The sequence below is a fragment of the Patagioenas fasciata genome, chromosome 1 (assembly GCF_037038585.1).
Source record: "Patagioenas fasciata isolate bPatFas1 chromosome 1, bPatFas1.hap1, whole genome shotgun sequence".
NCBI classification, from domain to species: Eukaryota; Metazoa; Chordata; class Aves; order Columbiformes; family Columbidae; genus Patagioenas; species Patagioenas fasciata.
The window spans coordinates 134,672,401-134,699,932 of NC_092520.1; the positions used below are offsets into that span (position 1 = coordinate 134,672,401).

At 39.4% G+C, this 27,532-nt stretch overlaps 2 protein-coding genes across 15 annotated transcripts in view; one reads left to right on the plus strand and one right to left on the minus strand.

Annotated features, from left to right (window-relative positions):
• Window positions 1-8,911, plus strand: part of PTPRO (protein tyrosine phosphatase receptor type O) — a 153,881-nt gene extending 144,970 nt beyond the window's left edge. The window contains 3 exon segments of the mRNA XM_065847637.2: window positions 2,330-2,465; window positions 5,200-5,320; window positions 6,472-8,911. Coding sequence (XP_065703709.1) covers window positions 2,330-2,465; window positions 5,200-5,304 — 241 coding nt within the window. The 3' untranslated portion in view covers window positions 5,305-5,320; window positions 6,472-8,911.
• Window positions 8,912-12,517: 3,606 nt separating this feature from the next.
• EPS8 (EGFR pathway substrate 8, signaling adaptor) overlaps window positions 12,518-27,532 on the minus strand; it is a 143,927-nt gene continuing 128,912 nt past the window's right edge. For all 14 annotated transcript variants that reach the window (XM_071815501.1, XM_071815471.1, XM_065853228.2 and 11 more), the window contains 4 exons: window positions 23,096-23,333; window positions 19,596-19,776; window positions 19,003-19,132; window positions 12,518-13,926 (listed from right to left, as the gene is read on the minus strand). In XM_071815501.1, coding sequence (XP_071671602.1) covers window positions 13,813-13,926; window positions 19,003-19,132; window positions 19,596-19,776; window positions 23,096-23,333 — 663 coding nt within the window. In that variant the 3' untranslated portion in view covers window positions 12,518-13,812. The remainder of the gene's footprint in view (window positions 13,927-19,002; window positions 19,133-19,595; window positions 19,777-23,095; window positions 23,334-27,532) is intronic.

Below are 27,532 nucleotides of genomic sequence, written 5' to 3' on the forward strand. Positions count from 1 at the left end.
GCTGGGATTTCAGGCCCAAGCCATAGACATGAAGGCATTCCTTTCTCAAAGAGAGTAATTTGTTTGGACTTTATCAGCAAATGGCTTCAGGAGGGGCAGCAGATGATCCTGCTTTATACGAGCTCAGAGCCTGCCTCCGCTCTCCTACTTCCACACCTTCATGACATGGATGGTACAGTCTGGCCAGCAGCCTGTGCAGCATGCTGCTACCCAGCAGACATGTGCCCCTGTGCAGATCCTCTTCCTTCAGTCATTCAGTTTTCAGTGCATTCAGGAGTTGATGTGAAGAGTGCTATCCTGTGCTAACAGTTACACCGGTATCCCCTGCTCACAGTTATATGTGGTTTTTTTTCTTTTCTTTTTTTTTTTTTTTTTGGAGGAAGGTTGTTTTATATGCTGTCAAATTTGTCTCTTGCGCATCATCTGGCCTTCTATTGAGATGCTCACCTAGTGTCTCTGATGGCAGCTGCCATGTTAGTGAAGATGTCATACCAGATTGTCTTCTGATGCAATTCTCCCAGCTGACCTGAAACCTCTCTGTGGCTCCTCATGCGAGAGCTACTCAGAACAGATTTCTCAGAAATACGTAAATAGGTGGTTTGCAATATCTGAATGTGTGTACATTATGGTGACACACTCCTGGTGGAAGTCAAGGCTCCATGAGATTCACGTCAGCCAAGCCTCCATCACCTACCCCAGAGGCAGCAGTTATATTGCTGCACAATGTGTCAGCACCCTCCAGCGCTGCCTTTCGTGGTGCTGATGTGATAGTCAGCACTGACTGTCTCTTGCCACCACTTTGCACAATTTCGAGAGCTCCTTCCCAGAAAACAGTCTTTTATAGCAATATCATTTCTAGTTCCAGATATAGCGCTTAGTGTTCTACTGGAATGCAAAACAACAGCAGTTCTAAAAGCAGCAAATCATGTGGCCCTTCCCTGTAACTTAATGGAGAAATTCATAGGGGATATTATTCTGGGAGTCCTAATATCCAGAAAGGTGCTAGTAAGCCAGGGAAGAGATTTGTGTAGTGCTGTGAAACCAAGCCCTTCATACAGCATTTAATTGTTCTGGGAAGGAATAGAAGCAAGAGTCAGAGAGCTGGGTTACAACTGTAGTATTTTCTTTTTAATTAGGATGCTTCTAGCAGCAGAAAGAGTTATTTTAAGATAGCATTTTTAGAGTATACTGTACATCTTAGACCACATAGTTTAAAAGCAGGAATGTTATGAAATTAGTGGCAAGGGGGAGAAAGAATGCATAGGTATAGATCAGTGCCTACAGCAAATGTTCTCAAGTGTTAAAGAAGGCATAGAACTGACATCATTACAACTTCTCCATTTGTTATTTATGAATGTATCAATTATTGAATCTGTCAAAAGTTCTGTTCTATTCATCTCATTAGAGACACTGGCATTTTTGTTAAACACAGGTAAAAAAAACACGGTTTCATGACAGTTATGTTGAACTGTGTTGAGATTAACTTCTCAACTTTATTGCAGATACTTTCAAGGTTTTTTCTGAAAAATGCCACAAGACAGCAGAAATACCTTTTGCTAAGACACATATTTCTGTCCTTAGTAGTAGGTATAGTGTCAGGACACCATGTGAACCTCTAAAGCCACACCCATAATGAAATCAAATGTTACATGTGAAATCACAATGCAAGGAATCATAATCACTTAAGAATCTCTAAATCAAAACAGTGTGTCTTTTTTCTAGTCACTAAGCTTCCCGTAGCAGGGGATGAAGATTTGTGCTGCCTATTTCCGTCTACATGCTTCCAAGGCAGAAGTCCTGGAGTGCAGACTCTTCTGGGTGATTTGTCCTGTGAGAACGAACTGGAGTAGTGCAGTGCCTTTGAAAAGCCAGGAGCTTTGCCGTGTGGAGAGCTGTAGAAATGAATCATGCAGGTTCAATCCCAGCTGGCCCTGTGCAGCAATCACCACTGAGCAGGTCTCTGCAGTTACAGCTACAGCCCCTGTGTTTAGAGATGTCTCGCGAAATCTTTGAGGGGAGCAGTGAAAATGGGAAAACTTGACAGCTAAGGGTAGATGAGTGTGTGCGTAAATGTTCTGCATGTGAATATGCATAAAGAGGAGCATGAGAAGGTGAAATAACTGTGGAGCGATCCACTCCATACATTCTATCTAAACAAAGTGGGAAGCGTTGCATTAAATCCTATAGATTAACCAGCCTGTCTGACCTCAGATTAGCTACATCTGATGACTGCAGCTGCAGGACACTTGCTTTTTGTGGTACCACTGATTTTCTTCTGGCCCCACATCAGAAAAGCCTGACATGAGATGCATGTCTGTGTGTGTTGCAGTGCTGGAGTGGGACGAACAGGAACCTTCATAGCCCTGGATCGGCTCTTACAGCACATCCGTGATCACGAGTTTGTAGATATATTGGGCCTGGTGTCCGACATGCGGTCCTACAGAATGTCCATGGTGCAGACAGAGGTAAGATCAGTTCGCTTCAGCTTTGTGAATGTATCATCAGATATATTTCATACTTTTCTGAAGCGTGTTCATGTCCAACAACTATTATTCCCCTTGAACACTTGACAAAATACCTATGAATAGGTACAATTAAGTTTTCATCTTCATTGTAATATTGTCACATTACTAATGTGCTTTTATCTTCCAAAATGGATGAATTATTCTCACGTTCTTTGAAATTAATATGGAAACAGTGCCTTAGAAGAGATTAACATATGAACTTTTCCAACCATTTTGAAAAGAACTGGGCTTGCTGAGGGGATTAATGACTCATGAAATGTATTAGTATTGGACAGCCAGTCAGGTTTGTTCAAGGGGGTATAATCTGGCCAAACATAGGAACTCAGTCACACAATGGCAGTACAAATAACAAGCAAAACAGACAAAAGAACTGTGAGTCTGACAGATACTCTCACTGCCCCTCTCCCTGCCTTCTATTTTTAAGGCAAATGTCAGGAGAATAGCTATACTGTCAGAATATATAATGGAAAAAAGTCACAAACTTTTTCCAAAGCAGAAGCTTCTGTGCATCCAAAACCTTCCCAGTTCCTCTACTGAGGGCAAGATATCACACCTGTTGTACCTGTCACTGGCCATACATAGTATAAACCAACAACCTACATACAGTTGGAATTCCCACCATCACTGTTTGCAGGCTGAGTCTGGCAGATAATCTGTTGCCAAGCATTGTTTAACCCAGAGGAAAGCAAAGAATTAGCAGAGAAACAAGAGGAGGAGGAAATCCTGCAATGACAACAACTAGCATCTAGAAATAGAAAAAAAAAAGGTCATTATTTTCAGACCATTCTGGATCATTCCTATTAAACTACCACTTTTCATCACAATTCACTAAATTAATCCAAAGCCAGACCTTTACGTAAACACCAGAGAAATAAATTCTGGTGGTTTATTTCAGCTGCGACTGTATTACCACTACAGAGGTGATGTGATTTTTATTTTTTATTTCCTTTTATCCTACAAACTCATTGCCTGCCTGGGGCTGATGTCAAGGGCTGAGCTTTGGTCGTCACTGAGCCCCTGCTGCTCTAGGCAGTGGCCAAGCCTGGTCAAAGAAGTTACTGGCTGGCACTGACACTTGGGCACAGAGGCCACCAAAAAGGTTTTCCTTACCACATTTGAACCACACGGAGATTACCTGGCTTCACATTGCCTTGTACACTGGCAACTTGGCAGCATCTTGCCGAACAGACCCAGGAAGAGGGTTAGCTTGGAGAATACCCTGAATTGGAAACCAGTCACTCCAAATTAGTGGGTGTGAGGAAATCCAGGCATCTCTGTGGTCTGAAACACGCTCCAAATTCATACTGATGTTTCCTGGCGTCAGCAGACCACTGGGGACAGGGGCTAAATTCAAGACTCAGGTTTTGGGACAGTTTGCTTGAGATCCACTTGCTTGCTGTGCCTAGTGCACATAAAGCTTAGCATAAGGATTCATCAGAATTTCCATTCTTTCTCTTTGAAATCTAAAAATCATCAACTAAGATTATTTCAAGTTGAATTATAGTATTTTTTCTGTATTATGATAATGCTTAGAAAAGCCAGTCCGTAACCAAAACCAAATCTAACCCCAGTCTTACTGCACAGAAACCTCTCCACAAATATAACAGTGCATGTAATTGACCCAGCTTACTTATAGTGTCATTTGCAGAGAGGTAGATAATTCCCCAAATAATTAACTGCTCTGTGAACAAAATCAGGTTTCAGGTTTTTATTGGTAAAGAAGTAAAGTACTAAGGAACGTGAAGTTCATTAAAATATTTCAGGTGCATATGTGGCAATTTGTTGCACTTAACGCATTCAGGTAGCTTTCTGAGAATGCATTTTTAGGCAATATGAAATAGACCCACTTTAGTTCAGACCGAGCTCCTCTCCTCTCTTTTCTTTCTCTTCTCTTCTCTTCTCTTCTCTTCTCTTCTCTTCTCTTCTCTTCTCTTCTCTTCTCTTCTCTTCTCTTCTCTTCTCTCTCTTCTCTTCTCTTCTTTTTTTTTCTTTCTCCTCTCCTCTCCTCTCTCTTCTCTTCTCTTCTCTTCTCTTCTCTTCTCTTCTCTTCTCTTCTCTTCTCTTCTCTTCTCTTCTCTTCTTTCTCTCTCTTCTCTTCTTTTTTTTTCTTTCTCCTCTCCTCTCCTCTCCTCTCCTCTCCTCTCCTCTCCTCTCCTCTCCTCTCCTCTCCTCTCCTCTCCTCTCCTCTCCTCTCCTCTCCTCTCCTCTCCTCTCCTCTCCTCTCCTCTCCTCTCCTCTCCTCTCCTCTCCTCTCCTCTCCTCTCCTCTCCTCTCCTCTCCTCTCCTCTCCTCTCCTCCCCTCCCCTCCCCTCCCCTCCCCTCCCCTCCCCTCCCCTCCCCTCCCCTCCCCTCCCCTCCGTTCCCCTCCGTTCCCCTCCGTTCCCCTCCCCTCCGTTCCCCTCCCCTCCCCTCATCATTCGGGGGATTATGATAGGTGATTGTGATACCAGCACAGTTCCAGTGGATTTTGTGCTTCCCCAGCTGCTAACTGTAACGAGTGCAGGCTATTATTTTGGGAGCAGACTTCTCACTGTACTTTGAGAGTGGCTGAAGAGGGAGAGATGGAGAAGCTGTGCAGGCTGTTACCATGAACTATCAACCTGTTTCACTGTTTGGGTTCTTGTCATGCTTTCTGAGGTGCAAAGATGCCAACTCATTTGGTCTTTTCTTCCAGGAACAATACATTTTTATTCACCAGTGTGTGCAACTGATGTGGCAAAAGAAGAAGCAGCAGTTCTGCATCAGCGATGTCATATATGAGAACGTCAGCAAGTCCTAGTTCAAAGTCGCAGGTGGTAAGTCAGGCAAGCCCAACCCTGTGCCATGCCCACAGCTTCATGTCCTGGCTGCTCAGCAGCAACAAGCATTACAGGTGTTTGCTTGAGGAGCTTTACTGGGGGTTTGGAGCTTTCCAGACCTCATCCCCCTCTGGGCTGATGTTCACATGGAGAGCGCGAGGAAAATCCCTCTGGCATCTCACAGTAAATATTCCACTATACTTTCCGTGGGTGTATTGTTACACTCATCATTTGAAGAGAATCCGAAAATTCTGAGTGACTCAGCTAACCATTCCCTGCCACTTGTCCTAAGACACTTTTTAAAGTTTAAAGGTGAGGAAGACTTTATATCTTCAGCCATTCCCAAGTCACTTACCAACTACCAGGTTACCCAGGCCAGCAGAGATTTGGGGATGCTCTGCCAGCACTGCTGTTGTGTCAACAGAGCCTGCTGGAGGGCAAGCTGGTAACCAAAAAGCTCCATCGTGAAATGCTGGGAAATTTTTTTGTGACACTAGAACCAGGGAACAGGAGGGGGATCTCGAACTGCTACTGCTGATAGCATTAGCTAAGTGATTATCTTGCTTTTCCGCTGAGCCCCTGCTGCATGTAACCAGCCCAGCCCAGTCCCCAGCTGCAGAGTAAAACATGGCTCTGACCTACCAGGAGGTTTTCTGGCCTTCTGGCTGTGCAAAGCATGGAAGCAAACACATTTCCTTATGCTGTAGGGACAAGCTATGAAGCCACACATCACTGTTGTTGAAGTTGATGAGCTTTAGTTCATTGGGTGGCAGTAATAAACCAGCCGCAACCATAGTATTTGCTTTTGGGTGAAGCAGGAAGCTACAGACTTTCAACACAAACTGGCTTCTCAAATAGTTACTGGAGGGCTGGCCCACAGCCACCTCTGCTATGTACCTGTGGTGTTGCACACACGCTGCTATTAGCCCCTGTGTACGTCATGCCCTTGCCCATAAAATGAACCTCGGTTTGCCTCACTTTTCCCAATGTCCTGGTAGTTTATTGTTGTGTCTTCTCTGAGTCCCAGAGCCCAGCTTCTTGCAGTGCTGGGCTGCAGTCCCAGCCTGTACTGATGGCTGGAAAACATAAATGCCAAGAACTATATTTATTTCTTTGTTTCTAAATTGTTCTGTGTTGTCTGGTTTCAGGTGAGACCATGAAGCACACCCATCTTCCCTTGCTTCTAATTTTTTTTTGATTGGATGATTTGAATGGCCAGTTGCTCTGCCACAAGAGACCGCTGCTTTGCAGTACACGGAAAATGAAAGAAAGCCACTTTATCTTTCCGAAGCACTGGGGAGACAAAGCCTTAACGAGCCTGTGGTGTCTTTTGAACTATTTACTTTCTGGACTTTTTGAAAAAATACTGGACCAAATTCAACTAAACAACATGAAGGAAAAGACACTATAATATGTGCATAAAATAGGTTGCTCCAGAGTGTTGGGGTTTTGTTTGGTACTTTTGATTTTTTGTTTTGTTTTTCTGTGCAGGTTGGGCTTAAGGTTAAAGTAAGTAAGTGCAATATTTTTTTAATGGTTGACTGAAGAGCTTTCTTCATGTGTCACTGGTCTGTGCTAATGTCCATAGGAGAGCAGGCATTGTTAGTATCTAATAATACCTCAGTAGTGAATAGCGAGGCATGAACATACATGAAGAAACCTGGAGATTGTGAAAAGGGGGTGGGAGGGTGGGGGGAGTTGCCGGGTACATGGATTTGACTATTTCCTACAGCACTGATGTATGTGGGTTTGGGGGGCGGGGAGGGGGAATGGGGAGGCAAAAGACCCAAGGAACGGACTGAGGAGCAGAAATCCAAACCATGAAGCCTGAAGCAGGCAGCCAACAATGAGCAATGGGCTGGTTCTGGTTCTCGACTGTGCTAGTAATAAGTAAGCAGAGGGATTCCTCTTTTTGCCAACCTTTTCAGTAACACCACTTATCAGGCTCTTGTTTTAGATGAAACTAATCGAAGTGCAGCTGAGTTTACAGCTGGGATATCTTAGACTCCATTACTGTAGCATTTAACTGTCCAAGCAGTCTATGGTGCCTAAACCCCTCATTTGTTTATTTTTTTTAATACGTATTAACCTTGTGTAAAAATGTAAAGCTGATTGAGGTTGGACAGGTGGGAAGAAAACAAAAAAAATGCTTTAACAGATGTAATTTTTTTCTCTGAGTCAGGAATTCAACAAGGTTTTGGCATGTGAAAGGCTGGTTATCGCTTTATTGCTCTGAGGCTTCCAAACCATCAGTATGGATTCCTGCAGGGGCTCTGGGGTTGGGGTGGGGGCCTCTTTTCTGCTGTCAGTTTCAGTTCTAGTCAGAATAATTAGATGGATATATATATATATATTTTTTTTTTTTTGGTCTTTGTATAATTTCGGTACATCATTGTGTATTGTGACATGGATGCTGTCAGAATGATGTCGATGGCATTTTTATACCTTCTTGCTTTGTGTCACCTCATTGGAAGTTAGCAGCAATGGTACTTGATGTAATCAAAACAAACTTGAACTGAAAGTAAACACACTGGATTGCTTACCTGTGAAGAAGTCACTATTAGCAAAACAGCAAACACACCTGCATATGCTTTTTATTCACTGCACTGCCTGCTATCACCTGTCAGGGTACCAGGATGTAGTTTGGTAGGCTCAGCTACTTCCAGGAGCCTGATAACCTCCTTCAGATGATATCTGATTTTTTTCTTCAAAAGGGTTATTCCACTAGCAGGTAAATAGATGTATATTCCTTTAATATCTACTTGTCAAGTTACAGTGGAAAACTTCATTTTAACTATCCCATATATATTATGCACAACTGCATAGACTTAACATAATCCCCCAAATAAAACAGGTCCTTGTGAAGGGTACTGAAAAAACAGGTATCTACCTCTGCTTATTAAATAGGTAAAATGTGAATTGCACTCCCCCCCTTCTCATGCAACTATTTCTACATTTTCCACGAAGCCCAAGCCTTAAGTAGAGATGCTGTTTCTCTAAATAAGATGCAGAGACATGGATGCAAATGTTGTCAGGGAGTAGATTGCTAAGAAGTAAGGCTTCAGTGGTACATGCTTCTCTCTTATTTCGCCAGTGTGTCTCAGCTCGAGGGCTTGCCATTTCAGTAGGGACAGCAAAGATTTGTCGGGCCTAATTTGAACAGAAGATAGAATTATAAATGAGCATTTGATCATTCAAACCTTGCCTTCATGCTTTTTGAAAAAAAATACATTTCAGAGTTCCATTATACGTTTACTCAGAAAATTTGTTCATAGCCCTCTACAGAACTAGTAGTGGAAAACAAAACAAACAGAAAACAAACACTACAAATGTTCTTGCTTTCTCATCTACTGCCTCATCTCTCCTGCTAGTCATTGTCCAGTGTGTCTAGATTTATTCTGTAGCATAGACCAGAGCAAGCAGGTTACTTTTATAACATTCATGTGCACACATGTCATACTTTTGGTTTTACCTCATCACACGCCTTTAAAGCAAGTCCAAAAGAATGATGTTTTGGGCTTCTGCTATATTTTTATATGGATTCCAGTGTCTGTCAAAATAAAACTCTCAAGTCATCACAGCTATAAAGCTGTCTGAAGCTTCAGGATTTGTAATAGGTTTTTTGAATTATGAGTTTCATGCCTATAGCTCTGCTGACATCATTGATGCTCTGTATGGATCTGCTTCTCTTACAGCATCTACTGACCCAGATGTATGTAAAAGCAGCTCTGCACAATGAGTGACAATTAATCAAAACCAGGGCAGGTTTTCTCCTTGTCTCATGCTGTGTGTGCTGCCATGGAAGGAATGAACAAGTAAGCCAAGCACATGTTTCAGAAGAGCTACAAGGTTTTTAGAGCCATGTGTGAAAGTGTTGTCCCTCCTCGCACACCTGTGCCCCGAGCCCCGACATACTTGGCTCTTCAGAACTGTTTTCTTCCATCCTCACACAAGGATTAAGAACAGGTTGGGAAGCCTTACTAGTGCTTTACTTCATTTTGCAGGTTTTTTCCTGTGCCTTAAGATGACACGGTTGCCCCTAATCAAATATTCCACATCATCATCTTAAGCACCAAAATAGGCCTTCCTTCCCTCAGTTCATTAACCACACAGTCACACCACCTCCCTCCCACTTCTTGTGTGAAAACAGTAGTTTCATTCAGGCAAACAAAAGCTGTTGCTTTCAGTCATTTCTCGCGAGAGGATAACATTGTTAGTGTTGTTCACACGGATGGGAGTCGGGGGGGATATTGAGTTTGCTGCTATTATGACAGGTAGCAGTGGTGGCTAGGAAGCATCTAGCAAGTCACCCTATTTTCTTTCAGCTCCTCTTTTACTCTACAAAAATTATCAAGAAGTAGAAGCAGACACAAATATCCTGATACTAGTTTTGGTCTGGATGCTGAAAAAGTAGTAAAAAGCTAAAGCTGCAACCTAAGCATGTAACTATAATACACAGAAACTGAAAAAAAAAAGATACTGGAGATCCAAAGGCAGTTAAATAGGCACTTATCAGCAAAAATTTAACATAGTCACAGTAAAAATTCAACCCCTTTGTAAAATATTTAAACACAGAATCCAGTGCATGCTTACAAATTCCCTCATGTTTGCACTTCATACGTAATGCTGTTGCTTACACGCAAAGGTGGGAGGCTGAGCACACAATACTCTTGATATATCAGACCAAATACTTAGCCAAGGTTGTTTGTTTCACGTTCTAGATGTTACACAGACTTCACAGTAAGTAAAAACATAGTAGAAAAACTAGGCTCCTATAAAATGGTAGCTTCACAAAAAACATGGGTTCTCATTCATAATCGTGGTTTCCTTATGCATAAGATGCAGCCCAGGAAAAAGAGTGGAGATAACCTGCTTCAACTAGAGTCTGGTATTCCAGCCATAGCTCACTTCTATGTATTTCCTGAAAACTCAAAATATCTTCACTTAAAAAAATAAAAATTCTGCTAGTTACAGATTTTGTACTTAGACTTAATCCACACTACATAGTTATCCATAAGGTCCTGTTTGTTCCCTTAGTTAAACTGGCAAAGTATTGATGTTACTGTCCAGCAAAGCACTTCCAGGGACAATTTCAGATTTTCACAAACACTCAAAGTCACTGGGAGCTCTGCACATTCCAAAGTATCACATAATTTTGCACAGCTAATTCCCCATAAACCATTGATTTTGGCACACATCAATAATGCAGAAGTCTGCACTTATTTCCCAGCCCTCCAAAAAGCACCTACTTTTGTATAGCACAATGCTTTGGAACAATAAAAATCTCAGAAATCACAATTTGTCTGAGCAAAGCTCTGTTTAACATTGGAATTGCTAGATGGTAAGTAACTGTTCCGTGCATCAATTCTGGTTTGAAGTGTTGTTTATAAATTGAATGTGAGGTTTCACAGTGGTTTACTCTCCTCATGACGTCCCAAGGGAACAAGCAGACTAAAGCAGTGGGAAGAAGTGCCTTGCTGATCTTAAAAGGTATGTGCTTAGAAAGCATAAAACTGCTGATGGGACATACGCTGCTAAACCTCACTCCCTCCACCCAGTTAAAAAGACTCAATGGCAGCAAAATAGTAAAGTAGTTCCTATGTTATCAGACATGATTCCTTTTCCCATATCTAATAAGGCACTTTCTTGTCATTTAAAAAAAAACTATTTTGCTTCCTTTTCAAATACACTTTTAACCTTTTACATATTTCTAAAATATTAGTGTAAAAAAATCCTCACTGCTCATATCCTAAAGAAAACTTTTTCAATGAAGCACTGCATTTTACCACTGTTTTAAGATACTGAACTTTTTGAAGAAAATATTTTATTTTCTTTTGCTGGATCCCAAATGAGATCTCCCTTTGATTTCTTGTAACTGCCAACAAGTTGAAAATTCAAAAACTGCGCAGAGGCATGAAGTGCCCTGCAGTGCCTTAAAACATCAAAGAAATTCCAGCAAAAAAGGAAATACCTGCCATTCAGATTTCACAAACTAACGCAGAAGCCGTACAGCCTAATTCAGCAAAGTAAAAGGGTAAAAGACAACTCAAGTTGTACTGGATTGATAAACCATTAGTGGTTAATTAAAAAAACTGAGAAAATACAACACAGAAAAAATCCAACCAACACCCCTCATCCCACCTTGCCCCCCACAGCCCAGTGATTCATTTTACTTATCCCTTAAGAATATGGAAGGGGTCTCTTCTTTTCTTTCCAAGTCTCTCCAAAGATGCCTCTGAGTGCACACTGGCCACATTCAAACTTGTCTGGCTCTTTCTATAAAACTTAACAGCTACACAGAGACCCAGCTTCAAAAAAAACATCTGTGAAGCCATGTCTTTTCTCTCAGAGACAAAACATGAGTGCTTCCCCCAGCACCTCTGCATGCCAAACTCCACGAAGTCTTCAGGGTTTCAGACGTGATGCCTCCTTTTGGGCAAAAGCAAACAGTTTACTGAATGCTAGAATAAGCTTGCAGAGAATATGAATATTGGTTTCATATTTTGGTAATGAACGAGGGAACAGAGGTGCAGGTAACCACCACAGTGCCTTTTATGGAATTTGACATACTTTCCATGAGAAAACACACGGACTCTCATTTTTAAATTAGTTTCAAAGACCTTTTTAAAAGTTCTCTACTCCTGTATTTACAAGTAACAAAGCACCTACATAAGAGTAGCTTCAGGTCTCCCTTTACTGCCTTAATAATTCACCACCCAGTGTAGGGCACTTTGCTGTACAGTGAACACTCTTCAGGCTAGTTAAATGTGAATCAGAGAATATCAACACATCACGCGTTTGGAGGACTGGGCTTGACATTTACTGATAGGACCAGATAGTGAGACAAACAATTTTCCCCCATAAAGCTGTGTGTATAGGTTGAATCAATGCAGTTATCATGCAGGTGTGCTTGTTCAAACGTTTCCTATAGGGATAAAGCAATCAAGATTCATCATTTCTTTCACTGGGTAAGAAAAGAATTCATTTCTTACAGTGATTGCTACAGCAGCTGGAGTCTTCAGTTTGGGATTCATCCCTTCTTGACCTGTTTCTGGATAAGTGACCATGTTTAAATGGCAGGTGTAGAACCTACATACTTTTCACAGGTACAAAGAATGCATTTTAAATGTAAAAATATAAATAGACACGTAACAAATACACAGAAGAAATATTTGTAAGGACATTTACAATAAATGGCACTAAACACCTTTATTAAGCTTTTATTTTTTCTTTCATGAAAAATGAATAGGATTCTTTTTTTCCCTTGTACGCTGAGGAAGAGGAAACTAATGGCAAAAATCAAGAACACTTTCTTATTTCAATACCATCTTTGTAGCCACAAAGATACAACTATTTAACAGACAAGAAATACTGTTTATTGCAGACTTTAAGCTGATTCATGTGAAAAAGGCACTATGAAACTTAATCAAACCACGATTAAATTTGTCTAAATTAAGTGATATTATATATATTATATAATACATATATTATATATAAAATCACATGACCATGTGAAATAACAGAACATTTTTGTGACAAAAATAATTGTATCTTCAAAAATAGTAGTTGCTGGAAGGGATGTTTCCTTTTCTCCTCTTTTTGCCTCCAGGAATCCACTGTTCCGAAAGATTACATTTAGAAAGGAACAATAGCTTTTTACTAAAGGAAACACTGACATTTGGGATCAGCACACGAAGAAGTCTAGATTATACACGGTTCTTCTGACAGCTTAAGTTACAAACAAAAAATGCAAGTATATTAAAAAAAAAAAAATTACTGCAAATTGTTTCATGGCTACCTACAGCAGATCTGATCACTTCTTCGAGTTGAGTTGCATTACTATTTTCTAATTATTCCTTCTTGTGCAATATTATAGTTCATCACAAGTGAAGTATTGATAAAATCAATGTACGGAGTATTATTTTGCTATAAACAGCATCATTAGTAATAAAACACCTTGGGAGCAATGCAAGAAAGAATCAGCCTATGTCAGGCTGCTGTTCATTTTCTGTTGCTGCCATCAATGGCTTAACTAAACATCCTGCAGCTGAATGCATAGCAAGAAGGACTGAGCCAGAAAGACATAATTGCATTCTACAGCAAGAAATGGGATTCAGAACCTTATTATTACTGAAAGGTTAAAATACATTTTATTGCTGGCTCGGCTTCCCTTGGATGAATCAAACAAAGACATGTTCCAGTTTATCTGTCATGGAATGGTTAATTCCATAAAGCCGAGACTCATCTTTGGGTGCCAATGAATCATGTGCCAGTATTTTCACCTGTCAGGAACCTCCATTGAATTCCTCACCTGTTCGTTTTTAATTATGAGAAGCCAGCAGCAGGTACTTCTGTGAAGATGACTGCAAATTTTCCTTATGGTGGCTAGTTACATTTACAATATTATAAGATATTCCCCTGCACTGCTTCCTAAAGCAAAGCTGAATGGTGTAATGCTATGGACAGTGGAAGAAAAGAGGAAAGATATTTTAGTGGCTGCTTCCTTCATCAAAGGACTCCACACCTGAATCTGTGGCAGCTGCACTGATTTTTTCTTGTCGTCTTCTCATAATTTCTTGCAGTTCTGAACTACCACTGTTAGCCTACAAACAAATAAAAAAAGGAAGAGAGTTTACATATGGTTTTGATACATGATCAAGTTCCTCTGCCAGCATTTTATTAATATGGATGTTTGAACAAACTAAACTCACCTTCCAGCTCCAGAACTGAAAATGCGCTAAGAACCTGCTTCAATGACATTTGGAAGAGGAAAAGTATTTACAATATCCTTAAATGCAAACCAGTAAAGAACCTGCAGACTATTAAAGGTGTCAGCTTGACTTTCAGCACTGCTGAGCATCTTTAAGTCTCACAAAAGTCTCTGCAAGTGCTGAATATTTATGGGGTGAAATATGACTTCAGTAAAAGCAGGGTTAAAGCTCAGAAAGTTTGTTAGGATTCCACCCTTGAGAGCCTAAAAATCAGGGCAATCATATTTAGAAATTAAAGCACATAAAACCTTTGTAGTTTTAGAGTTATGTAAACACAAAATTCAAGTATGCACATGGGTTTGCACAGCCAAGGCCTAAGTAAGGACTAAATCTTAGTATCCCACATTACACAATACACCATCATGCATTTGCTGTTCAGGGACACAGGTTTCAAATTTACAGCACAGAAATAAGCATTGAATCATATTACTATATTAGAAACAGTGTAGTATTGCAAGGACAAGGCTTGATTTCACCTTCTAGGGTGAAAAATGGGTCTGCTGAGCTACCTGCAAACAGATTGCTTTGATAACATAGAAGAAGTTATTAACATGGCCACCACTAGAGCAGAACTTCCCAAAATCTGCATGACTTCGAATAAGACTAGAGGATTATAAAGTAAGAGCCATACCTGCTGCTGTGTTCTTTGACTATGACATGACCTTCCGACCTTCAAAACTAGCTTCCAAAATAGCCTCTGAATAAGGAATCAGAAACTGGTTTTGGAATTTGTAAAACAAATTTCAGGACTGTTAAAGGGAAAACCATTCAATCAATTCTGAACTCCGAAAATGTATTCAACTACATAAAATTTCATTCAGATGTATCCCATTACAACCATTAAAATGCATTATCTGATGCCATTACCTGGCAGACAGGTTAAGTGTCCACATGGAAGGAGGCCAGGATGCTCCTGTCCTAGGTAAAATACCATTGCACTCTCCTCCCAGAGTGGAAGGGCACAGCAGGGGACTTATAATTAACTCCATGAAGGTGAGAGGGCAGTGTTACTTGTTTTAATTCATCTTGTCCTTGCTCACTTGGTTTCAGATACAGAATAAGCGCAGCAGTCACCCATTACTGAAGTCATGCATGAAAAACATCAGTAAGTACTCAACACATGCTTTATCAGAGGTCATGTGGAAATATTTTTCTGGAAATGACTCGGCAGCCGAGGCTGAAACAGTTTACCTTCCTGATAACATCAATAACAACAAGACTGATGAGTATGAAACACTGCTCAACTAAACCAGCTGCAATACATCTTGTGGCACAGCACAACAGGCGCATCCTACTTGGAGTCAGAGTACAGCGTAGCTAAGTAGCCCAGGGCTGCTCCTAGCAATACAATTTCTGGAACAGACTGCTAGACCTTTGCTGTAGTGATTCACCCAGCTTAGCCTCTAACCAGATCATAAAGTATCAGTAAACTCCATTGTTCAATCCCACTTCTGTGCTGTCCTGGTGTTGGCTGAGATAGAGTTAATTTTCTTCCTAGTAGCTGGTATAGTGCTGTGTTTTTGATGTAGTACAAGAAGGAAGTTGGTAATACACTGATGTTTTAGTTGTTGCCAAGCAATGTTTATCCCAAGTCAATTAAAGGCTGCAGGTGCGCAAGAAGCAGAGAGGGAGCAAAGCCAGGACAGGTGACCCAAGCTGGCCAAAAGGGTATTCCTGACCATATGATGTCATGCTCGGTACATAAATACCGCTGCTTGGGAATGGACAGACTATTGGTGTCACAGGTGATGAGCAATTGCATTTTGCATCATTTGTGTTGTATATTCTATTATTATTATTGTTATTGTTTTATCTTCCTTTGCTATCCTATTAATCCATTACTATCTCAACCCACAAGTTTTTTCCTTTCCTCCTTCCAGTTATCTCCTGCATCCTATTTGCAGGGGGTGGGATGAACAAGTGATTGGGGGTCATAGCTGTCCACAACATGTGCTTCAGTCATTCGTTTCACCGAGATGTCAAAGAGAACAAGCTATTCTTCGAGGCAACATTATATATTTATTAGATAGAAACCATCTTCAGTTTCAGAGGGACGCATGCCCATGATTCACATTGATGGAGAAGGAAGACAATGAGAATGTGTACCTGGAGTGTCCCCTTCAGGAGATGACAAAGGTGGAGTTCAAGATATTGTGTCTCTACACTTATCTTCTGCAGCACTTTTCAATGCCAGAGCTTGAAATGCTCAACAAAAGTTAAGGAAATGGACATAAAAAACCCCCCATATTTATGCAGACTATTATTTTCATTTCTCAATGAAAAAGTGAGTCCATCCAGATGACTAGCCAGGCTGCTATAACACTGCATTTGGTATACAAGTTGAAATTCAAATCTCTGGAGCATCCCCAGAGAACAGCTCCCAGAGGGGATATTCTGATCAGTACGGAGTATGTGGTGCATCCTGCCTCCTCCTCAGAGCAGAGCAAGCGCTGCTTGACTCCTTGAGACACCTCTGGCAGAAAGGAGTTGTTTGGCTCTGGCTATGGCCAGCTCTCTGCTGTCTTGACACACTGGTCTTGCACAGAGTTACCGTTCTGTTTTCGCTTGGCCAAACCCAGAAAGCTGTTAAACCCCAAGCACCTTCCCCATACTTGCAGTCTGTTTATACAGGGGTCATAAAACTCCATTAGGAGTCTTGTTTCCATGGATGTTTCAAACTCTGGTGTAATTCAGGGATGAACGGAGTTACCATGAAAATAAAGTTAAAAAAACCCTGTAATTATGATACCTATTCATTTTTTTTCCTCATAAGGGTAAAATTATTAAATTCCATTAACTGGAATTTCAGTTCCAAAATACTGAATTCCTCTGACTAAGGCACAAGAATGTTAAAAGGAAATTGTAGCTGCATGAAAGTGAAGACTGGGTTGCTTGTATTTGGGAATGTAGCCACAATTCTGAGAGGTAAGCCATTGAAGCTTGCAGAAATGGTATGAATCCAGAAATACTCATGGAAGATCCTGAGTAGAACTAACAAAGACAAGGCATAAGGTTCTGTAATGCCAGAGAGTGTGCGGGTTTGCTCTGTCTCTGGCTTTAATTGGTATTTCTTCTTATCACCCAAGCCATTTACTGCAATATGAAAACACAAGTACTACCTAATGGATGCCAGAGAACTTCATGAAAATTTGTCACTGATTAATGATGCAGAACAATTGCGGTGGTCAAACCCATAATCCAGTAGCTGCTTATAAGAAGCATTAATTGTAAAATAGGCTTGACACTGGCACAAGTATGTATGTGCTTAAATGCTTCTGTTACTAAAATCGTCTCTAGTTTGAGCAGTAAGAACAAAGCCCTTTTTGGAATACACAAGCTCATCTTTACTAGGTCACATGTAGACATTTTGGCTGTGATACTCATTCCTATAGCTTCTCTTAAACAAGGACAGCCTTCCTAAACTCTAGAAATTGAAATACTATAGGGACAGAAAGGAAGATGCATCTCGATGTTTTGAGTAATTTAAACAATGGGCCAAAGCAATCAGGAATTGCATAAATTCTGAAATTCATCAGTTAAACCTCATATAACTGAAGCAGAAATAAATATTTCTATTACTTTTTCACTCAGAAAATCCAATGACCTTATTAAACTCCAAGTACCTCTTTATTGACACTTGTACGGGATTTATTAGACAAGTTTTGACTCCTCTGTTCCCTGCAGAGTGAGACCTAACTGAAACAAGTAGAATAACACCATGAAGGGAAAAAAGGACAGACCTCTACAATCCAGTCCATCTCTGTTTTTCAAACCAACTTCCACCACAAAGGTACTCCCCCTTCAGTAGACAGAAGGCTTATGAAACTGAAATAATATTGTTGACATTCCAGAAAAAGTGAAGAATACACATATATCTTCACTAGAAAATGATGGATATAAAATATGCCTCATCATAATCAACTTGTATTTCAAAATATGCCTGGTAGTTAAAGCTTAAAATCACATAAGCAAGATGGTCCAAGGTCCAAGCTTCATAAAATGACTGAAACACATTTTAAACTTCTTCAAGATTTTTTTTTTTTTAAATAGGATGGGAAGAATATAGCTTCTCATTTGGGCTAGTCTCACCTCTAGACTGTATCAAGTCCATTTCTCCATTTGCCACAGCAAGTTTTTTTAAAAGTAGATATAACTGCAATTTTCTTGGCTAAGAATTGTTAGGCATTCTCCCTAGCTCAACTCTGTATACAAGCTTTTAAGGTGTTTAAGTAACAACACTACTGTAATTAAAGCAAGCTGCCACAGGCCAATGGATACAAAGACATAATACTTTTATCCTTTGTCCAGTAATCAGGCTAGCATGTCGAATGTGTTTTCGCCTACTTACAAACCTGCCAATACAGATACCCAGCATTTGATCTGAAAGACCTTGAGATTCAGCAGTGAACTCACTCTACCAATTTCTCATGCCTAATGAAGCAAAAGCAAATGATAAAGTGAAACTAAGACATCACCACCAGAAGTACTAGGAACACCTGTTTGTCCAACTACCAGGTAGGGCAAGAGGCAAGAAAAAGGGTATTTTACTCCTATTGTTTTCCCTAAAGCCCTTTTTGGCTGATTTTGTCTTCTTGCAGTCTGATTACAGCACACAATGTCTTAAACTTGAGTACTATCATGCACTTTTTCTAACACTTTGTAGACCCTTTTAGAAGTGGGGAGAAATGTTTTGGTGTTTTGACTAATACTGTTTCAATGGGTTAACACCACATAACTCAGGTACAAATAATGCTTATCAACTTAACGGAAACTGAGACAAAAAAAAAAAAAAACCAAAACCAAACCAAAACAAACAACAAAACAGCTGTCTCACAGAAAGAGCTATTTAATTCTACAGGTTCAAAAGCATCAACCCACCATTACATTAGCAAGAAGGGTTATACATACCTCCAAGGCAGATTTCTGTACCGTAATTTGGCTGTAAACTCTAGAACCTTCTGGGCAAACAGTCCTCAGTTCCTCTTTATTGAGGGAGAAAAGCTGAGCACCTGTCAGCACACCAAGGCTATTGACAGTCCTGTGGTCACAGCAAGGGAACAAATAAGAAATAAGAAAAAATACACTAGCCAAGGAAGAGTAATAGTTTGGCTTCCAGCTATGTTATCTCAGATAGGGCTACTAAAATCAAGACACAACTTAATGCAACAGGACCCCTGAAGTGAGTTCAGTATCTAACAAATACCTTTTGGCGGAGACTAATATATATATATATATATATATATATATATGTATTTTTCCTAAATATATCTCTATTGATCTATAACCACATTGACACTGATGGATATATATTATGTATACATGTATATACATATATATACATATATATGTGAAAATGAATTCTCTTTTTCAAGGGTGCAGCTAATCTGTCTTGATTTTCAGAAGGCTGCTTGATTTTAAAAATTGGGCAGACCACATCCTACCTAATAACTGACAGAAAAATAATTTTAAGAAGTTTTCTTCACATTTATCTTCAAACTTACACAGGGTTGAATCCTTTGGACTGTAGCCATGCTTTCACATCCTCAGGTGAAGAGTCGTAAGTGATATTAACAACCGGGATGTTTGGTCGTGGCACATGGAACTTCCTCTGGGCAGCGCTCCGGCCAATGGTGAGTCGGTGAACAAGTTCATCCTGCACCTCCTCCATCTGCGATTTCCTGCCTAGAGAGACAGATGCCCCACAGGAGTTATTCTCAAGGTTGCTTTATCAAAGCCAGGTAATTTCTTATGCTCCTCTTTAAATCTTAAATTTGTTTGTTTGTTTGTTTTTAAAGATTTATTCCCTAGATCTGACTGAATTATTATTCTCCTTTTTTGCCAAGCAATATTTTAATATTCTCACTCCTCTCTTTGGGGGTGGAGGGGTATAATAATAATAATAAAACTATATCTATTCAACTGAGACTCCAGAATAAGGAGATAAGCTTGGTGTCGCACAGAGGCATAGATCAGTCTGGCAGCACCCAAGTTGTAAAAGAAAATGGGCGTGGAGGGTTATAATTTGTCATTGTCTGAGTTTCTTCAAATAGAATTATGATGTTTTAAACATGAAAACAAAAATGAGGAAGAATGCTCATAGAGTGCCAATCACTGTAGGCAATAAACTATTAGAGTAATCAAATTTTTGAAGGGGTTTTGAGAAATATAAATTCACTCCAAGTGAATGCTGATTGGTGAAAAGTGACTGGTTAACTGAAACAATGTCACACTTTGCATTAGAAAAAGAAGAAAAAAAAAAAAGGTAAATGAAAAGAGTGGGTTCTCACCAGAGACAGAGGAATTGGGCAAGAATTTTTTTTTTTTTAACTTTTAAGCAAAACTGTACAAATACACTACCCCACAGAACCCATTCATCTGAAGCCTTTAGTTCAGCTGGTGGGCATTAGCAGGTGAAATAAAATGCTTTTCATGCAATTTAACAAAATAAATTATAATGAGATTGAAAATTGTTTAAAATGCATATGGAAAGTTCTATGGATGATTTTACAAAAATAGGTAGAATCCAAAAGGGCATAAACACCTTTTTGAGCACAGAGAAGATACTGATTTAGCACAGTCAACTCTCCACGTAGTAACTTTGGAATTACCATAAAAATACTTTGACACACAACTTTAAGTGATCTCAAAAATTCTCAGGATTTCCTTGCCAAGATGTTTTTAGTCACCTTTATTCAACCTTCTCACTTCGATATAATACAGTAACTACAGCACCTTCTCTAATGCACTCAGATGGCAAAAGCCATTCCTTTTCTCCTATTATACCGATAGCAGCAGAGGCAAACGACACAATATGAAAAAACTGTAAGACAGTAAGAATATTTCATTCTCTATCTTCCTTTTATCCTCTCCCAAAACCTCTTCAAGGATCAACATCTCTAGCCAGTTAGACAAATAAAAACAAGCTTTACATAGGCTTTTAGGATTTTTTTTTTTAATCATGACAATAAAAAATAAAATTCCTTGGTTTAGCCATTCTATCTTTTTCTTTTACAAAATTGCCCCAGGTCAAAAGTGGACAAAATATCTTTAGTAAAATATTTGAGGCATTCAGGCTCTATCATGTTCTTTTTCCCCCAGAGTGTGACTCAGAAGCCCAAATAACATGTGCTCTGTGATATGTGAAGGTCTGAGATGGGATATATTATACAAGTAAAGCCTTTAGACAATGTTATCAAAGCATGCACCAGTTATTTTCCCAAACAGAAAGAGAGCAAGAAAATTGCTACTTACCTTCTATTTACACAGATTTTGACTTACATTTTATCTAGACCAAGACTATATCAAAAGATAAATATTTAGCTGTTAGATAACAGATTCTTACTGTTGTTAGAAGTATTATAATAAATAAACAAGACACCCTCAGTGCAAAGCAGCTACTACACTGCCTGTTCTCTGCAGGGTTCAGGTGGGTGCTTGGGCAGCAGGTGTAAGGGTAGGGCTGCCCCTCACCTTTGCAGAGACAGCTGTTCTGTGAGGACTGTGAGGTACCTGAAGTCCATTAACTGGGCTTGAGTGGCAGCTCTCAGGAGGGCACAGGAGCTCTTGTGCATGGCCCAGGGCCTCTACAGAGGCTGAGAGGGCAAGAGATGTCTTGGAACCACTTACACTACAACAACCCTTCATACCTCACACTCTGTACCTGTACCCTGGTCTTCACATTTTCCATCTGTAATGCATAGAGGCCATCGTGGATTCAAGGAAATACATCTGCTGTGGTACACAAAGATCATCTTTGACAGAAATAAAATGATCATTTTTGTGTGCGTGAAGTTCTTCCTCACTTTCTGTATCTTGTATAACTATTTGGGTTTCTGCTTTTATTTAAGTAACAAACCACCCAAAATAGAAGAAAGGCAGAAGCTGGCCCTACTGTTTCTTTGAGCAACAGCAGTGAAGCCTGTTCCCCTTCCATGTTGTTCTCCATTTATAATTTCCAGCCAGCCAGTCTGTTATGTGAAAAAATCTGAAGTCTCAAAGCCTTCCTAAGTTCAGAACTTAGGCCAGAGCTTATCTACCACCAGGCAATGTCAAAACAGGTTCCACCAACTGAGTGTGGTTATCCAAGCAGGTATGCTTCCCATTCACTGGGGACAGGGGGGTAAAGAAACCCTTCTGCAGAAAGAATTATGCTTGGTGCCAGTTTTTACCTCAGGTGGAGTGGGATTTTCTAATAAGGCAGTGAAGCAGGGTATGAGAAAAGCTGTCAACTCTTCAACTGCAAAAAGCTCATTATTTTAACAGCTATTACATCAATAGTTGTAGCAAATGCTTGCCAGCCAGTTTATCTTTAAACCTAGCAATCACATTGCTTAAAGTGCATTTAGGACAGAAGTTATTGGCTAAATAAGTTCTCCTAATCTAACTTGCTTTTCAGTCAATACAGAGTAGGAGCCTCAGCAGCAGCTGGGCTTTATATTTATAAGGTGGCCTTAATCAAAACATTTAATAACTGTCACACCTAAAGGGCTATAGAGTATGTTCTCTTGTCCTCCTAAGATAAGGACATGACAGTTTGCCCAGTGGCCTGCCAGTTGCTGTTGCTTTGACCAAGCTAAGGGTACCTGATTATAAGATGAGTCTCCTACAACACTATTACAACATGGTTCCTAAGTGTAAAAAGAGCATAACTGATTTGAAAAACAATTTAGATTGTAATGTGGCAGTGAGTTCAGGTGGAAAACATGCATTAACCACAAGACCAGCATGGGCATTTACAGTGTTGAAAACCAATGACTGAAGATCCTAAACAGTCTTTAAAGGAGAGGATTTAGGACTGGGACATGTGCAGAAGTGTTTTGTCCCTACTTAGGATCCTGATTAGCAAGAGTCAGAAAATGTGTATTTTAAAAATAGGGTTAAAGCTAAATACTTCATAAACATTTATCTGAAAAACAAGTTTTTAAGGAATTTAAGCCTTAAACAAAACGCACAGGAATGGGAGAAACTTTTTTTTTTTTCCTTGCTTCTTAGATCAACTTACGGTCCACAGGAACTTGCTTCTGCCGCTGGGTGTCTCGTCCAACACTACCACCACTGTCACTAGAGGTGCTGCTTTGGCGGCTGATGGTTTCTGGTGCTTTGGGCACAGGAACCGGTATAGGTGCTGGAGTGCTAGGAGGGAGAGGGACAGCCATGGGGACAGGAGTGGGTGCTGGAGGTGGCGAAGGAGTAGCAGGAACTGGATCAGGTTGTTTCACAACATAGTCCATCCTCTGTTTCTGAAAAGATCCAGAGAGACTCAGTTTGACAACAAAACTTGGACAAGACATCAGACAAACTCAGGTTTCTGCAGAAAATGCTGGGATGCTTCACATCAACTGATTTTATTTATTACACAAAGACAACTTACTTGCCAGATGAAGTTCCAAAATTTGCCAAAACTTGATTTTGGATCAATATTTGGTGTCAATTTCCTTCCCTTTCAGACACAAAATTCACAGCAATGACATAATCTGAAACACGTTTCTTTCAAGCAGATGAGTTCTATAAATGATATTTTTTTTAAATCCCAAACTTCTATTACATGGCACTAACAGCTTCCAAAATTTTTGAACTGTTGGACTTTGTCAGTGTAAAAATGTATATTTTAGAGATGTCATGTAAAAAATAGTGAAAAATGAACATATCCTGCCACATCTAAGCCTGACTAATAGTTTAACTTAAGAAGTCACAGAGGGTAGGATAACACTTTTTTTCTGTAATGCAGACACCATTTAAGAGGTTCCTGCTCCTCCTACCCATTCAGTTGTGCCTTTTCAGCTACTTTTGTGGTCGCTACATGCCACCCCAATGCTATAATCCAACTGAAAAAAATCCAACTCCACAATTCTTGGAACAGGGCCTGTTGTTTCTCTTCCCCCACTTTACATAATGTTCTAACAACATGCAAATTATCTTGCTGCTAATAACTAACTAGCAGGTGTCTCTAGAATAATTTTGGAGAATAATTTCACCTTCTTTCCCTTTCTAAAGGTACGAGTTGCAGGAAGAGGCAGATGTTTCACAAAGCAACCCCAGTGACAGACAAGCCCAGAAGCTCATACACAAACTGTGCTGGCATTTTCTTTCAAACAGTTCCAACCCCACATCTAACTGTTTTAACAGTGCTCTCTCCACAGTTTTGGACTAGCACAGCTTGCAAGTTTAATATTAAAGTTTGTTTGCTCAATAGGGATGCCTCATTTCTTAGTTATGAGAAATCTGCTTACTTTGGTATGAAAACAGATGAGCACATTCCCCAGATTCATTGTTCCTTCCTGAAATACCCTTCCCTATTTCCTTGGAGGCAGAAGGTTTATAGCAGATCAAGCAGGGAAATATTGGTAGGAGCCATATGTTAGAATCTGAGCAGCAGATCATTGCCCTGACAACAATCAAACTTCCATTAAATGTCAGCAACTGCACTTATATAGGAGTCCCCAACTCAGTAAGTTTAACTGATGGACAAGGCATTTTGTAGTGAATGTAAACTGAGACCATTACAGCTGAGCTATGCCAAGTTACACCAGCAAAAAAATTATCCCATCAGTTTCTATGGCCTGTCAATTAAGCCTAAGAAAAAAGTCTTTTGTTTCCCTTAGATAATTTTTCACTTAAATTGTAGTAGTCAGCTACTGAAGCCAACATATAGTCTAACAATACATTAGCCATTAAACCTCTTTGTTTGGTTGTTTTTTTTCTTAACATTTAGTTGTTCAAAGGCATTAATCTCAATTATTTTGTGACTACCTTGTGCAGTGCATTGTGGGGAGATGAAAGAAAAAAAATAATATGACTGACTTTTCTGTATTCTGTTACTTCAATGTTAAGACAATAAATGTTTTTTTAAATGTCAAATGCCAAGCAAAGTGAAACTCATAATATAAAAGAGAACAAGCAGAATAAGGTATATTTACAGAAGCCTGTCCTTTGGTGGAAACGCAATGCCCTAATATGTATATAGTAAATATATCATAATTTATGATATATAGATGTACTGCGGCATATGCAAAATTATTTTAACAAATTTAAAAATTTCAGAGCTATTAAAATGTTCTCACAATATTCAGCTTTTAAAATTCTTGTTCACAGACTCCAATTGCTAGACTGTTATCCCCACAATGTACCCTCCTGTGTGCCCCAACATTCTTAAACAACATGCAAGGAAAAAACAAGGCTGTTTTAGTGTTAGAGAAGATTCATTACAAACAAAGGCATCAACTACATACCACCACAATCGTAATCCAGGAAAAATTATAGATAAACATTACACATAGCTTTCAATAGATGCTACTGATGTAGTTTCAAAAACATGTTGTACCGTGATCACAAGCCTCATCAAAATGACTTGCTGGAGTGAAAATAAAAATTAAACTGGAAGCATCATTCAAATTCTAAATTTACATCTGAAGTCAGATGGAAATACACTTCACGTTTTGCTGAACAGTGTCCAAAAGCCAATTATACATTCTAATCACACTTAACATTTCTTTTTTTAACAGTTTTTCTAACTCCAGATCTTTTGAGGACATACACACATTCGTCCAATCACTTCTATGCATTGCTGCAAACAAAACAAGCATGCACTATGGAATTCAGTGACTACATCATCCAAAAGAGTAACTTTTGAGGTTCAACATCAGAAGAGTAATTTTGTTACCTCTGAAAGCTCTCCCAGCAATTGCTGTGAGAAAAATGGAGTAAATCACATCAAATAGCATTATTAGAAAGGTAAAAAGTAACTGCCTTACACATCTCTCCTGAAATTTCATACACATTAGCAATTTAAAACAAATGAACATCAATGCTAATAATTACCTCTCCTTACTCACTAAGCAACTCACATAGTTATTCTCATTTTCTTCTTTTGAATAATGAGCAGACTGTTGGCTACCAAACACACATATATGACATCATATAAGCAATGAGCGCTTTTCAAAGCACCCACCTAGACAGAAATTTAGAAAGAGGTTTAATGAAAAAAACAAACAAACAAACAAACAAACAAAACAAAACAAAAAACTGACATTGGATTGAAATCATAAGACGAATGTAGAGAACTCTCGCATCTGTAGAACAAGAACAATAAAGTCACAGCAGGTATTAATAAAAACTTACTTTTTTAGCTTAAGAAGTGTTGACTAGCTTAGAAAATGAGGTAAAGGTCATCGCTGACAGGTGTGTACTCGCTAATTTGCTGGCAATGATCAGAACAACGACCAATTCTGGGGTTTTTGTTTGTTTTGGTGAGGTTTTTTGTCATTTTTCTTGGTTAAGTTTGGTTGGTTCGTTCCTATGTATGGGTTTGGTTTGGTTTGGGGGCTTTTGTGTTTTGTTTTGTTTTGTTTTTTCCTTTGTTTTTGCTTTTTTTTCCCCTTCTTTCTTGTATATGTTTTTTTCTAAGAATAAATTTGCAATCCTCAATTCATATAAATTGGAATGAATAATTTAAATTATTTACAACAGTGATGAGACACACTCATTAAAAATCTAGATAACCAGAAAAGATTGCTGGGACTATTTTTTTCTTCTTTTTTGCCAGAAAATCTTTGTCTTTACAAGAAAAAAACAGAGGTCCCAAGGCTCCTTTTTTCCAACACACTACAGGCTACATCTTGTCAAATATCAAGATTCATTATGATTTGATCTATTTTTAACGTAAGCAGAATAGTAAGTTTGAGCAAAAATGCTAACAATATCAACCCTAATTCTTGACCATTGTAAAAAAAATGGGAACAATATAGTTTCAACTACACTTCGGCATCAAAAACAGAGAAGATGTGTATTCAGACTATGGCAAATACTAGACTTAGCATTAGAGGTGTTGGATACAGCTGTAAGTACCATTAGTGCTAGGAAATGCTCTCATTAAGTTAACACAGACACAGAGCTTTTACTCTCTTTCTGAGCATTTTAGTGCCATGTTCCTGCATGCACAGCAACAGGAGTTCAACATGAGGGCTGCAGAGGATTCAGCCTCAGATCTGTCAGAAGCACAGTACTTTGGATGTTTTCCTGAGACTCACACTGGGAATCTCTCATTCTGGGGCACGTACCTCCTAATTTGGCTGTATTTTAAAAGAGGAGAGCCAACTACTTCCCTGCAACTAAAAGTGACAATGAGGTACCCAAGACTGGAAGAGGTAATTTCAAGGGAGCTCTTTCAGCCCAGTTTCCTCTGGTGGGCTCAGCTATTACGCAGAGTCAAGCAGCTGCCTATGAAAACTCCATTACAAGGCACCTAACTAGCTCTTGTGGGGTGTAAGGAATTTATTATTTTATTGGATTTAAAAACATGCTTTGCTAGTCTTGCCAGAAAACAAGGAATACATTAGGATGGAAGAAGGAGAAATTCAGAGTCTATTTATTCAAATTGGTATTAGGTAGACTAGTCCCCACTTCCAAATAAATAAATAAATAAAGTAAAAAATTTTTTTTA